Source organism: Electrophorus electricus, chromosome 15, assembly GCF_041902795.1.
Source record: "Electrophorus electricus isolate QZ-2024a chromosome 15, ASM4190279v1, whole genome shotgun sequence".
In the NCBI taxonomy this organism is placed as follows: domain Eukaryota; kingdom Metazoa; phylum Chordata; class Actinopteri; order Gymnotiformes; family Gymnotidae; genus Electrophorus; species Electrophorus electricus.
In genome coordinates, this window is record NC_137511.1 from 11,732,793 (window position 1) to 11,747,206 (window position 14,414).

The window sequence follows — 14,414 nt, forward strand, 5'->3', positions numbered from 1 at the left end:
ATGCAGATTCTACTTCATGTGATTCCAGCACCAATTCAAACTCACCCTGTCTAGTATATATCTCTAAGAGCTGCTTTTCTTTGACCTATTCTACACTCATTTTGCAATTAGAAAAATAACATTTTAACCTATTTTACTTTATACTTTTTTCTCTTGTTTTATAAATAACCTCTGTGGCTGTATCCTTCTCAAACTTCTCTCATCTGTTTTTAGTTTCTTCCCCAGTCTCCTGTCCTCTTATCAGGCTATCTTTGCCCTCTACATCCATGAAATAATTCACAGGAAACCACAAGAAATATGGTGGTTCCTATAGTGCAGTAAATGGGAGAAAGTAAGTATTGTGTGTGGCTGTTCTGCCTTGACTGCTACAAAACCCCACCTACATGCCTCTGTGTCTCTCTTTGTCTTGTGCATGTAGGCCATGTTTGCTCGCTATGTGCCAGAAATCGCTGATATCATGCTTAATCGGCAGAAATATGGAGGGAGTTATGACTTAACCCCAGGCAAAAAGTAAGTCATGCTAACTGGACAAATATTTTCTAGTACACTGACGCAAGAAGTTGCTCAATTTCTTTGGCAAAGGTTGATTGTGAGATGCTGGATAGGGAACTCTGATTTCAGAAGAAGAAGACAGCCTCCTCTCTCTGAACACAGAAATTCCCCTTTAACTTTTGGCAGCAGCATCACCCTGTTGCTTATTGTGTATTGTGTAAGCCACCATCACTTGCAATGGTGTATTAGACATGAAACTTTAGATATGAGCTTTTGTGTTTATCTGTGGCTACTAGTGCTATAAAATAAATCTACTTTAAAAGTTTTGTACTGATAAAATTATGTTGCATGATTTCCATGACGATACAGCGAGGTCTAGAATTAGCAGTATCCTCGATAATGATGAACAAGGATATGGTGCCAAAAATTCAGTGCAGAATACAATACAAACTTTTATTGGAAATCTGTTAGTGAGAATTACTGTAAATATAGAATGAGGAAGATGATGATGGAAGCATGCATAACTGTCACTTTATTTATTTTATTCTTATAATGGGTTCCAGAAATTCATGGACTTAACTACACATTTCTTCCCAAAAACTCATACTTTTTCTTAGTTCTATGACAACGTTTGTTGTAAATGTAAGACAAAGCAAACTTAAATATTTATTGGTGACAGCAGTTAGTAATGATATATAGTAGAAGTGATATGTTTTATTCCTTTTTTAAATTAAATTTTTATATGATAAAGTTAAATAAAAATCAAAGCCAATATTTTCACAGATTTTTAAAACTCTGGAAAGTGTTAATAGCTTTCATGTTTTCACATATAAAACTACCGTGATGTGGTTTGGTGTGTGGAAACAAAACAAACAAAAAAAAAAAAATCTGGATTCCAGCGAATCTGAAAAATACACACACACACACGGTGTGTTGGTACAGCAGGGAAAATTATTATTTGATCCCCTGCTGATTTTGTAAGTTTACCCCCTTACAAAGGCATGAACAGATTATAATTTTCATGATAGGTTTATTTTAACAGAGAGAGACAGAATATCAACAAAGAAATCTAAAATAAAAACTTTAAATGAAGGCTATAAATTAATTTGTTTTGATTAAGTGAAATAAGTATTTGATCCTCAAGCAAAACGTGACTTAGTACTTGGTGGAGAAACTCTTGTTGGCAAGCACAGAGGTCAGACATTTATTGTAGTTGGTCACCAGATTTGTGCATGTCTCAGGGGGTATTTTGGCCCACTCCTCTTTACAGACACTCTCCAAATCCTGAAGGTTTTGAGGATGTCACTTGGCAACTCGAAGTTTGAGCTCCCTTCACAGATTTTCTATGGAATTAAGATCTGGGGATTGGCTAGGCCACTCCAGGATCTTAAATGTGCTTCTTCTTAAGCCACTGCTTTGTTGCCTTGGCCGTATGTTTTGGGTCATTGTCATGCTGGAAGACACATCCATGACCCATCTTCAGTGTTCTGGCTGAGGCCAGGAGGTTCTCATTCAAGATTCTATGATACATGACCCCGTTCATCAACCCCTCCATGTGGTGAAGTCTTCCTGTACCCTTAGCAGAGAAACAGCCCCAAAACAGAATGTTTCCATGTTTGACAGTGGGGATGGTGTTCTTGGGGTCATATCCAGCATTTCTATGCTTCCAAACACGGTGAGTCAAGTTGACGCCAAAGAGCTCAATTTTGGTCTCATCTACATGACATTCTCTGAATCATTCAGGTGTTCACTGGCAAACTTTAGACAGGCCTGTACATGAGCAGAGGGGCACTGCAGGATCTAAATCCATTACAGCAAAGTGTGTTACTAATGGTTTTCCTGGTGAAAGTGCTCCCAGCTCCCTTGAGATCATTAACAAGCTCCTCCCGTGTAATTCTGGGTGGACACCTCACCTTTCTCAGAATCATCCTTACCCCACAAGGTGAGATCTTGCATGGAGCTCCAGAGCAAGGGTGATTGATTGTTATCTTGTATTTCTTACATTTTCGCATTATCGTGCCAACAGTGGTCTCTTTCTCATCACGCTTCATGCTGATGTTCTTGTAGCCCATTCCAGCCTGCAGGTCTACAATCCTAACCCTAACCCAGGACTCGGGTGAGAGTACGTTTGGTGCATTTGTTGCTGCGGCTTCTCGTCAAATCTTTTACTCTTTTCTGTTTTCTTTCACGGTGTAACGATTCCAGCAGGAACGAGGCAAAAGGCAGAATGCAAATACAGGAGGCAGTTTATTAAACGAGGGAAAACCAAACATGAAGGGCAAACTAAACAGAGGCAAAAGGGTAACACTGAGGGTAAAATAATACACAACTGGAATAAACAGAAAATAAATGGCAGTGACAGTACTAGGAGCATAATATAAGCATAACTGAAGGCACATGACTTACCAAACTAACCAACAAACTAGAAGATAAAACCCAGGGTTTAAATAACCAGAACAATCAAGAATTAATCAGACACAGGTGAACATAACAGGGACAACCAAAACACGGACTGGAACTGAGGGACAGATGAGGGGTGGGGAAAACTAAACCCAGGAATGGAATAAGGAAAAAAGGAAAACAAAGACACGACAGGGAAATCAAGGAAACAGTGATGCCAGGAGGGTGGCCATTCGTGACACACGGATCATAATTTCATTACATTTATTTTGTTTTTTGTTCTGTGTGGGTGTATCTCGACCTAACCTGCCTTCATGCTGTGAGCCCTCTCCCTACTAAGCTTCACCTTGGCTGCTTCTTTACTGGGTGAGTTTTTAACCCCTCTTTAAAGTTGTTGGCTGCCAGCACTTGGATATGTTTGGTTGCAATGTGTGTCCTTGGTGTTCTTGGGCTGGTTGTTGATTGGTATAGCAGGATGGCTAACATAGCATCGTAAATAGGTCTGCGTCGCAGTGGCCACGGCTTTTTCTACCGATGCGAACTGGTTCTCTGTCAATAAAGATCTGCCATGATCTTTTCTGGTTGTATGCAGCATCTTTTTTTTTTTTCTATTTTTTGCCTTGGAGTGTTTGTGGCTGGCCTACCTACCTGTCAATACTGAGCTATGCTTCTAGAATACATGCTATTACAACTCCGCAGGTTCTGTTTCCACTATCGCCTGGACTCTTCCACTTACACGCTATGCCAGTCACTTGGCATTGTTCGCCACCCGTTATATTCATCACTCCTACAGACCTCTGTTCTCTACTTACCACTCATCTGACTCTGCTATTTCTGTTTTCTTGACAAATGGACAACACCAACGAACCCCCCCCCCCCCCCCGCCCGAAGAATGAACCTTGAAGTTTTTCGCCCTAACCCTCACGCCATCTCCCAGCCCGCTTGGGAAAACTCTATGACAAATAAACTTAACTTTGCTTTGATAAACTGTCGCTCCCTCACGGATAAAGCCTCCACATGCCATGATCTCATTCTGCAAAACAAATTTGACTTATTCTTTCTTACTGAGACTTGGCAGCAACCTGAGGACTACTTGCATCTCAATTTACTAACACCCAGTGACCATAATTATTTGGCTAAGACCAGAACCCAGGTGAAAGGTAGTGGTCTGGCTGCTGCCTATAGTAACACTCTTAATGTCTCTGCCTGTACCTTTCATGAGGTATCCTCATGTGGTGTTGAAGCTAACTGTTTCCTTATCAGTACTGTCTTTGTTAATCTACCGAGTACCCAGAAAATCTTCAGACTTTCTGTCAGAATTCAGTGAACTTCTGACTCTGGCCAGTGCAATGTGTTCAGCCATGGTTGTGTTAGGGGACTTTAATATCCATGTTGACACGGATTGTTCATTTTCAGTTGAATTCCTATCTCTACTCGAATATTTTCTCTGACTCAACATGTTGATTTTCCTACCCACTCTCATGGTCACACATTAGATTTAATCTGCTCTTCTTTTTTATATATTACTTCTGTTACTGGATTGCTAGTTGGTATCTGTAATCTTGAGCGGTAAGGAGGTGGATGCATGTGCGGAGAAGAGCGAGATTTATTCAGGGCAAATCCAAAATCAGATTTATTGTCATAGTCCAGGGTCAAAGAGCCAACACGGAGAGCATGGGGATACATGAGTAAACAAAATAACCACACATGAAGGCAAACGGGGAAGCAGGCTATAACTAAGGCTAGGGAAACTCAGGGCTAGGAAACACGGAATACAAACCAGCACAACCATACAAAATAAACATACAACCATTCAACATTACCACAACGAAGCCTAACACATTCAAATGAACAGACAAAACAAAGGGAACAAGGCAGGGTTTAAATACAATCAACTAAACGAGGGACAAGTGTTGAAAATCAAATGAGGGGCGGAGAAAATGAAACTATGGAACAGAGCTAAAAGACACGGAACCCAGGAGGGACTGATTGTGACCAGATGTACAGCATCTTCTCCAAAGACCTGTAGGTTTAAATAGCACAGACACTTATTAACAGGTGTAATCGATTAAAATTCCGGTCATAGGGAACGAGGTAGGGGTGTAGGACGGCCCCTATCTAAAGTAGGTGTGTCCTCTCTGGCGGATGACCGGCCAACCGTGACACTTTGGTCTTGCCCATGGTCATCACGAGGTTTGAATGGGAGAGACTGATTCTGCCTGATGACAGGTGTCTTTTATACACATAAGGAGGTGAGATTAAGAGTACTTTCATAAAGGGACAGGGCTAATTTGTATGCCTCATGGGCACATGACCAGTCTGTGGGGGTCAGATTTCTTGCTGGTTGGTAGGGGATCAAATACTTATTTCACTTAATCAAATACAAATTAATTTATAATCTTTATTTAATGTTTTTATTTTGGATTTCTTTGTTGATATCTTGTCTCTCTGTTAAAATAAACCTACCATGAAAATTATAGTTCATGTCTTTGTTAGGGAGTAAACTTACAAAATCAGCAGGGGATCAAATAATTATTTTCCCCACTGTATTTCTTAAGGTTTTTGTGTTCATGCTATCACTGTTTACAATGGTTTATTACATAACTGTTGATGAATTTTGTCCCCCAGGCATATTGTGGTGTGTGGTAACATTAATCTGGAAAGTGTTTCCAACTTCCTGAAAGACTTCCTACATGAGGACAGAGATGATATTAATGTAGAAATTGTTTTTCTCCATCAGTAAGTACTGTGTATAAGTGCAAAGTAAAATCACGGGAAATTAAATTTTAAAAAACCTAGCTACAGTGGCTACAGTTTAACTCTTTATACTAATGACAGTATAAGAGCTGTTGCATTTGTTATAAACTCATTGGCGGTTGGGCAATAGAGGGTGCTATTTTGCCACCCTCACTGATGGAAACTGTTATTCTAATTTTTAAAATGAACATTTAAAAAAATAATCAGTAACTACTTATTTTGGCCCTTGGCTATTAACTGTATGAAAAGATTCCACTGCACCATTTTTTAATAAATCTATACTGAAGTTGTTGTATTTGTAATTAATTTAAATCACAGAGGGTATGATTACCTCTTTCTTTGAATTTTCCCATAATGGTAAAACAATTATTACCACGCAATAGTGGTGTCCTTTGCCTATCACCACTGCAAATTTGGAAAGATTCTATCTTTTTTTTCCCCTTCAAATATCCATATTAAAGTCTTAATATTTTTAATGGGGCTTGTATGGTTATCAATTTCTCAGAAACTTCCCACATTGCCAAAACAATTCCACTACCACACAAGGTGCCCTTGGCTATCACCAGTGAAAGTTGTTAAGATGAGCTCATTTTAAAACTGTGAAGTTTAGGCAGTTGTATTGTATTAATAGAAGCTTGCCTTTTGATACCTAATTTATAACTAACTTATAGCTAGATGATTTAAGGCCACTGCATTAACTTTTAAAATGCAAGCTTTATATTTATTTAAAAAGGTTTTCCTTTAGTTAGCAAAGTATATAATTTTTTTTAACTAATCATTAATAAAAAAAAAGCTTCACATCTCAAAATAAAAAGATGGATAAGGTAAAATTCTTAACTTTTTTGTGTTAATAGTGTGTTTGCTTAATGTATATATTTCAGATCAAGAGTCTAATCTGATTATGCATACTGTCCCTTCTATCTTAGTTCATTAGAGCAGCTCATGATAATTGCCATTTATTATTATTCTGTTGATTTTTAATGCCAATTAAATAATTACTAGCTATTTCACAGAGCCTTAGTCATTTGTGTTAAGTTGTATTGGGATGGTTGCTGAAACTGTCACAAACATTCGCACCTAGAATATTTTTCACCAGCCACCACTGTGTCAACTGCAAATTGGAAGACTTGTGAATTCTAAGCCTTTGCAGCATAAAAATCACAGCACACACAATTTAAATAATTCCTGCCAGCACATATTTGTTCTTGATGCTTGTTGTTACTACCAAGGTTAGAAGAGGAGAATAACTACTCTGTGGTTAGACTTTGACTTCATAACTAATTAGACACATTTGTATTCTTTTGAGTCCCCATTTTCAACACTGTTGTTTTTGTGTTACAGTATTGAACCTAATCTTGAGCTGGAAGCCTTATTCAAACGACACTTCACTAAGGTGGTATTCTTTCAGGGTTCCGTCCTAGAGCCTTTTGATCTTGCTCGAGTCAAGGTACGGTCTGCTTCTTACAGAATAGGTTTTACTCTTGTTGAGGTGTTAAAAATTGGAAATGCTTTAATATTGAACAGAAAATTTTGGTTAATTGCATGTTTTAAGGTATAAGGTTGCTCTGTAAGCAAAATCCTATAGTCTAACCCGAAGCTTCTTAATAAAGAAAACCTGTCAAATATATTTTTCTCCCAAATTCACTCTCTCTGTTCTCAGTCCATTAGAAATGATCTTGCTATGTTTGAAATAGCCTACCACATACCGTATGCTGCATCAGTATATACTGTATACTGCATCCTGGTCCTATACAGTATAGTCTAACATATCCGACAAAAGCAAACCATACTACAGGGTCACATGAAGGTATGAAGGTTCCATACACTTTTGAAAGATTTTCCACCACCAGAGTTTAGTGCTTGTTTTGAAGTCCCAAAATGTCGGAATATTCAGCAGTTTTGAAAATAGACAAGGATAGAAGGCTAACAAGAAGAGCTAACATTATAGCTTTCATTAGGAGGAACATGAGTTTAATGTGAGTACAAAACTGGCTTCCTAATATCTACTTCTTTTTGTACTAATCAGACTAAGGTAGGAGTCTTGCCACTGTTGCCCTTGGGTTGCTGACTGTGGTCTTGTAAAGCTTCTTTGTGACAACATCTGTTGTAAAAAGTGCTTTATAAATAAATTAGTTAGAGGTTTGTTAGTCTATAAGTGCCTCTGTGTCATGGTCGGTCTATCAACAAACAATATTCAATAGCATAATTTTAATTAATATGTTTACAGTGTAATGCTGTTGATGTTTACAATATAATATGCTGATAATTATCCTGACAATAATATCTGGTAGGAAATTTAGCTAACAGGCTTAAAAACTATAGTTAGAGGCTGCTAAGCTAACACTAACACTAACTAAATAATGGTTCACAACTAGCTATTGCTTAGTGGATTTTCTCTTTTTATACTGAGCAGTGCATAATTTATATGGTTGCTAGCAGACTTAAATAAAATGATCTTTGCATCTATAATCTCAGTTACATTGATGTCCACTATGTATTTTTTATTTTTTAATGGATTGGAATACAAGAACTGTCTGCATTGCATGATAGGATACAGTACACCAGTAAGATAACTCAGGTGGTATTACTGGAATATCTGGATGGAGTAGGACATCATTCAGATATCTTCTGCATACTGGAAAAAAATCTATTTGGTTGCATACTGCATGCGTCATATTGATTTGGGGCACCATCAGTACGTGAGTAGTATATAGTAGGCTATTTCTAACACAGCCTCTGTCTATTTGTATGACAATGCAGCCAGTCTGTGCCTCTTAGCTCTCTGATTCTTATCTCTTCCAGTAAGAACACCCATTGTTATGAGTGTTTGGCCATAGGTAGCATGTGGCACAGCTGGGACCAAAACACTAAAAGCTACCTGACAATGTCTCTTGTGTACTGTTGTAGATTGAACTAGCAGATGCCTGCTTCATTATAGCTAATAAATACTCTCCAGACCCTGATGCAGAGGATGCATCCAATATCATGAGGTAAGAGATGGTTACCAATTTAAAATAATGTGGATTTGAATTGGTATTTCGGTGTCTCATATGTCTATTAGCAGAACAAAATCTCTAACAAAGAGATGCTGGCCAACCTCTTGTGTGACTTTTACTACTGAGTTTCTATGTGTATTTCTCTAGAGTGATATCCATCAAGAACTACCATTCACAGATACGTATCATTGCCCAGATGCTGCAGTATCATAATAAGGTGAGAATGTCGCATTATATGGGCACTCATACAGAAAAAAAACCTAAATTGTCTTTTTAGGCAGCACTAAATACTGACATATTTATACATATACTGGTGTAGAAGGGTTAGTTCTATGGGTTGAAATATAATTTCACTTAATAAATGTTTATCATTGCAAACATGTGTCTACAGAACAATTCCAAACTTCTAGTTACAGCTCTGGAATGCAGTTGGCTATTTTTTAGGACAGCTGAGCCATATTCATCCCATAAGTGACCTTTTCATGTATAAAAATGCTGTGATCAAAAACTGATCAGTGACGAGTGGGATAGAGGATCGCTGGTAAACTGTACAAGACCACAGTCTGTAACTCTAGACCAACAAAATACACCTGTAAGATCTAAGGTCTACCTAATGAAGTAGAGTAATAGGTTTAAGGTAGGTGCTCTCAGTGAATGTTTAACTTAACAAGGGATTCTGTTTCAGTGTTAACATATTTTGTCTGGAGCTGACTGTTTTTTTGTTGTTGGTTTTTTTTGGCTATAAGTAAAACCCATTGCATGTGCATGTAAAAGTGTGACTTCTATGGAAGGAGCCAGTTACACCGTGAAACCTTTCAGGACATGCAGCTTACATCATCAAAGTGTGTTTGTGTATGTATGCATGTGTATGTGAGCAAATGCACAGACAGCAGATTGTGCATGAAACAAATGTGATCTTCTTCATTCTAGACTAATAGAAAATAATTTTATGTTTACTATGTGTATGCATGTAGCTAAGTGCATCTCTGGTCCCAGGCTCACCTGCTAAACATCCCCAGCTGGAACTGGAGGGAGGGTGATGATGCAATCTGCCTGGCTGAGCTGAAGCTGGGCTTCATTGCCCAGAGCTGCATGGCTCAGGGACTCTCTACCATGCTGGCCAACCTCTTCTCCATGAGGTCCTCCATTCAGGTATCTCCTCCTGAGGTCTGGCAAATGTTGCCCATTGGGAGTGTTTTTATGTTCACAGGGTGTGCTGAATTGGGTGTATGGCCATTGACAATGTCAGAACCAGTGATTGTAAGTGATGAATACACAGGCTTCATTTGTAGTTTCTTGACATAGTTAACTTTGGATCTGCTTTCAAAACTTTTTTTCTAAACTAATCGCATCTGATTTAGAGAAAATATAAATCAGTTGAGACTCTGTATCGTCACAAGCTCAATAGTAAATGATTTGATATTGAAACTCAATTTTAAATGAATATAAACTCTGCTCTTTTTCAGATTGAAGAGGAGATATGGCAGAAGTATTATCTGGAAGGAGTATCCCAAGAAATGTACACAGATTACTTGTCTAATGCTTTTGTGGGTTTATCATTCCCTGAGGTTTGTGAGTAAGTATTCTATTCTATTCTATGACAAAGAACATCACTTCCGGACATCACATTCCCTTTAGAAATGCTCACTGTTTTTCCTTGCAGGCTGTGCTTTGTAAAACTAAATCTCTTGCTGATAGCCATTGAATTCAAGTCTGATCAGATAAATGTCAAGTGAGTGAACTTGCTCTTTTTTAATGTGTGTGATGTGTGTGTGTGTGAGTGTGTGTGTGTGTGTGTGTGTGTGTGTGTGTGTGTAACGTATGTTATACGTTATGCTGCAGCTATGCTATGTTCCATTTGCATGTGTGTGTGTGTGTGTGTGTGTGTGTGTGTGTGTGTGTATTCATTGATTTTAGCCTAATTATGTGATGTATAGTATGGTTGCTTACAGCTTGATCATGCCATGCTGTAAATATTACCTGTAGACTGTGTGACCTGCTAAATTCCCTTGAAATTTTTACTGTGAAATGAAGTGTGAAATAAATGGATCTAGAAAAGCTCTCCCTACCCACTGCACAGATTCTCTAAGCTGATCCTGGGGATGATTTTGCTAATATTAGCAGTGTATGAAAATGCAAAGTACTGAAATGTTCATGTGTCAGTCAAATTTACACACATGCAAGACAAAATGTTATCCAAATCTTGCAGTCATGGTTAAGTTCTCTAAATTAGCACTTTGTGTGTATGTATCTGTGTGTGTGTGTGTGTGTGTGTGTTGTGTGTGTGTGTGTTGTGTGTGTGTGTGTTGTGTGTGTGTGTGTGTTGCAGTATGATGCTTAATCCTGGGAAAAATGTGAAGTTGCAAGAGAAGACACTGGGTATCTTCTTTGCCAGTGATGCCAAAGAAGTGAAGAGGTACACACACACACACACACACACACACACACACACACACACACACACACACACACACACACACACACACACACACACACACAGAAAGAGAGAGAAAATGGGGAAAGAGAGAGAGAGCAATGGTCAGTGGTACAGATGTACAGATGGTATTTTAAATGTAAAAAAACACTCACCATTTTGACTTCAAGGCATAAGACAAGACTGCTGGCTAAATCCTATACCATTTAACATGGACATTAATAGACTAGTGACAGTACCACTAAATGCCTACTTTAGGTGGATGATCTAATCATCTTTACTTCTAAAATAAGGTTATACATTGGCAAACCTATCTAACCACAAAGATAAACTGGCTGCCCAGAGAAGAGAAGCTGCGCTCCCACTGTCACCTGGAAATGGTGGAGACAGAGCTGCACTTCCTAACCAAGTGTCCCAAATATGAATTAGAAACCCATTCTATAAGAACATTTGCACCATCTTCCCTCAGTTTCTAGATTGCAGTGATAAAGAAACTGACCTGTCCTGGAGAGAAGAGTGGGGTTATTATGCAAGCAGCAAGATTCATGGTATCTGTTTTTTTAAGTTAGTAATTTTGATGAATAATAGTTATTATTTTGTAAATAATGTACTCTTGCTCTATTCCTATTTATTTTCCCTTTTTGTTCATGGTAATATGTTTTAATGTAACATGTAAGATTCTTGCCAATAAATTGAATGTAGACAGAGATTGGGAGAGAAAGATTGTGAGAGAGGGAGATGCAGAGATACAGAATGAGGCTATCTGGAAAAGATACCTCCTAAAACACAAACAATTCATCAAATATTTAGCACTCCAGAAGCCTCAGTATCTCTACACATTACTGTCCATCACTTAGATACATCACTTTTTAAGAACACACTATGCACTGAAATATGACAAATTCTGAAACCCACAATATAGAATGCTAAATGTCTGTCTGCATGTGTCCATATGTGAAAGTTATTATAAACTAAGGAGCCATAGAGTGAGGGTGTGTTCATGGAACACTGCACTGCTTTGTGTGCTACCTTAAACAGATGATTGGAAAATGAAGTGCAGTGAGACAAAATGCTGATGTTATTTTCTCCTCCTCCTCAGGGCCTCAGTTTTCTGTAAGGCATGCCATGGTGATATCTCAGACCCCACACTGATCAAGAAGTGTGGATGCAAGCAAAGTAAGTTTTCAAAAGCAGCACCTGTTATAACGAGCGTATGTGTAACCATAAATTGTATTAAAAGCCCTGCATGAGATTTTAATGATTTTAATTCCCCCCTCACTATGGATGACAGGCTGTACAGTCTCAGGGATCTTGGAATGCTGCTGTCTATGGTTTATTTTATACTTTGTGCCCTGTGTTGTCCTCTTCATGGCTTTCCACTGCACCAATGGAACTTTTACAAATGCAGATGAATCACTTAAGAAAATATTTCCTCATCCATCTTGAAACCATGTGGGCTGCCTATTCTGTATTTACTCACATAATACATAAAAAGATAATGCGTCCTGATGTCAGACGTGTTACAGTTCTCATATCTCTTTAGGGAGTTTGTATAAGAGCTATGCTTTCTTCATGGTATTGCATGCTAGCATAATTAATTTTGTCTTAGTTTTTGTTGTTTTTTCTGTGAGGAGTAATTAGGTTTACTGAAATCTAATGATACCCATATATTCATGTCTGAGATTTTTTTCTTTTAACAAATGACATTTTAAGGAATTCTTAAATAGAATAAATTTATTAAAACTTTTGTCATGTTCCTCCTTTTTATTACCGTGGATTTCCATGTTTTGATGTCTGAGTCACCTGCATTAATACAGTTTTAATAAACACCATGAAGTTCATTCTTACTTCAAGGATTTCTCCAATACTAACCTCTAGAGAGCAACAAAGTTCCCTTAATGATGGAGACAACACTCCTTGAACCTCACAAACCTACAGCAGATGAATCTGTTGCACTGGTGTAATACATGTCCTCTGTGTATAATGCATTAAAGCCTTGAAAACCCCTGAGTAGGTTATCCACATAATACAGAAAGTCAGATAACTCCTGATATTTGTGCTTGACTATTAAACACACTCTTCCCACGTTCCACCACAACTTCCATATTGCCCTATACTAAACTAAAGAATAAAATATGAATTTACTCTCACTAAAGTCTCATTGTTCTAGTAGTGAGAGTAAACTGAACTCAGATAGTTTCTCTTTAGGAAACTCTTCAGTCATTATTATGGTGTGCCTCAAAGCCTAATACTAGACCCGTTTTATAAATTGTCCTGCTGTGGCATTTGGAGAAGTGAAGAATATCCCCCCATTAACCTTCTACTTTCTCTCCACTCCTCAAAGCCATATTTATTTATATGTTTGTTTAGTTATTTATTTACCTTTTGGGGCAGCTAAAACACAAAACAAAGTGACATCTGTAGTCTAACTAAAAACTAACTTTTTTTTTAGTTTTTATTAGCAATTGTATATTTGTTTTTTAATTAGTAAATTAGTTTTTAGATTCAGCCCCAGCAATATTTTCTCGAACAAATTTTAAATTAACTTCTCAGGTATAACATTTGAATGTACGCTGATAGAGTCTTTGCAAAGCTGGGACTGAGAATTATTCCATTGTTCAAAGTTTATTATCTTTTGCCATCATGATAATATGTTTCATGAACAAATTGTTTCTTATGGTGGCTTTTTCTTGCAGAGGAAGGGTCCCTGCAGAGGAAGAGTCAGAAGACATTTCTGCCTATCAACACGGCTCGCATAGAAACAGGTGGAATAGAAAGTGGATCCAATGGTGAAAATGGTGTTGGTGGTGGTGGTGGTGGTGGTGGTGGTGGTGGGGGGGGGGGGGGGGGACTAAAACACAATATTGTGTTATTCATAAAGTATTGTTTTTTCAAATTTAAACTAAAGGACATTTGTGCGGAGGTGAATGGCTTTATGAGAGTTCCAGCTGTGCTCTTTCCCATCTTCCCTGTTATTAGTAATAGTACTAGTAGTAGTAGTAGTAGTAGTAGTAGTAGTAGTAGTAGTAGTAACAGTATCTGCCGTTATATGGCATAATATTTTATTGGTTGTAAATTATAATCTAAACTAAACGTTACTGATGTTTATCACTCTTTGCTAAACAACATTTTAGCAAAATTAATAATATACTACAATACTGTCCATGCTGTCATCTATTAGCATATTTGTTATACTAAAGAATGCTCACTCTGTAACTCACCTTCCAGATATACAGGCGTCCAAAAAGATTTTTTAAAAGTTCACATTTCTAACTCTACCAGCTTCCTACTAGCTTTCAAGGTCTTTTTTTCATGGACCATTACGTAAGAAAACA

General features: G+C 37.8%; 1 protein-coding gene across 1 annotated transcript in view; it reads left to right on the forward strand.

The window, feature by feature from the left end:
- The window catches only part of LOC113576347 (calcium-activated potassium channel subunit alpha-1-like), a 56,051-nt gene that overhangs the window by 25,332 nt on the left and 16,305 nt on the right, over window positions 1-14,414 (forward strand). The window contains exons 9-19 of the mRNA XM_081697743.1: window positions 419-510; window positions 5,521-5,631; window positions 6,991-7,096; window positions 8,557-8,639; window positions 8,793-8,862; window positions 9,642-9,797; window positions 10,112-10,221; window positions 10,309-10,377; window positions 10,975-11,061; window positions 12,179-12,255; window positions 13,776-13,844. Of these exons, the coding sequence (XP_081553869.1) occupies window positions 419-510; window positions 5,521-5,631; window positions 6,991-7,096; window positions 8,557-8,639; window positions 8,793-8,862; window positions 9,642-9,797; window positions 10,112-10,221; window positions 10,309-10,377; window positions 10,975-11,061; window positions 12,179-12,255; window positions 13,776-13,844 (1,030 nt within the window). The remainder of the gene's footprint in view (window positions 1-418; window positions 511-5,520; window positions 5,632-6,990; window positions 7,097-8,556; window positions 8,640-8,792; window positions 8,863-9,641; window positions 9,798-10,111; window positions 10,222-10,308; window positions 10,378-10,974; window positions 11,062-12,178; window positions 12,256-13,775; window positions 13,845-14,414) is intronic.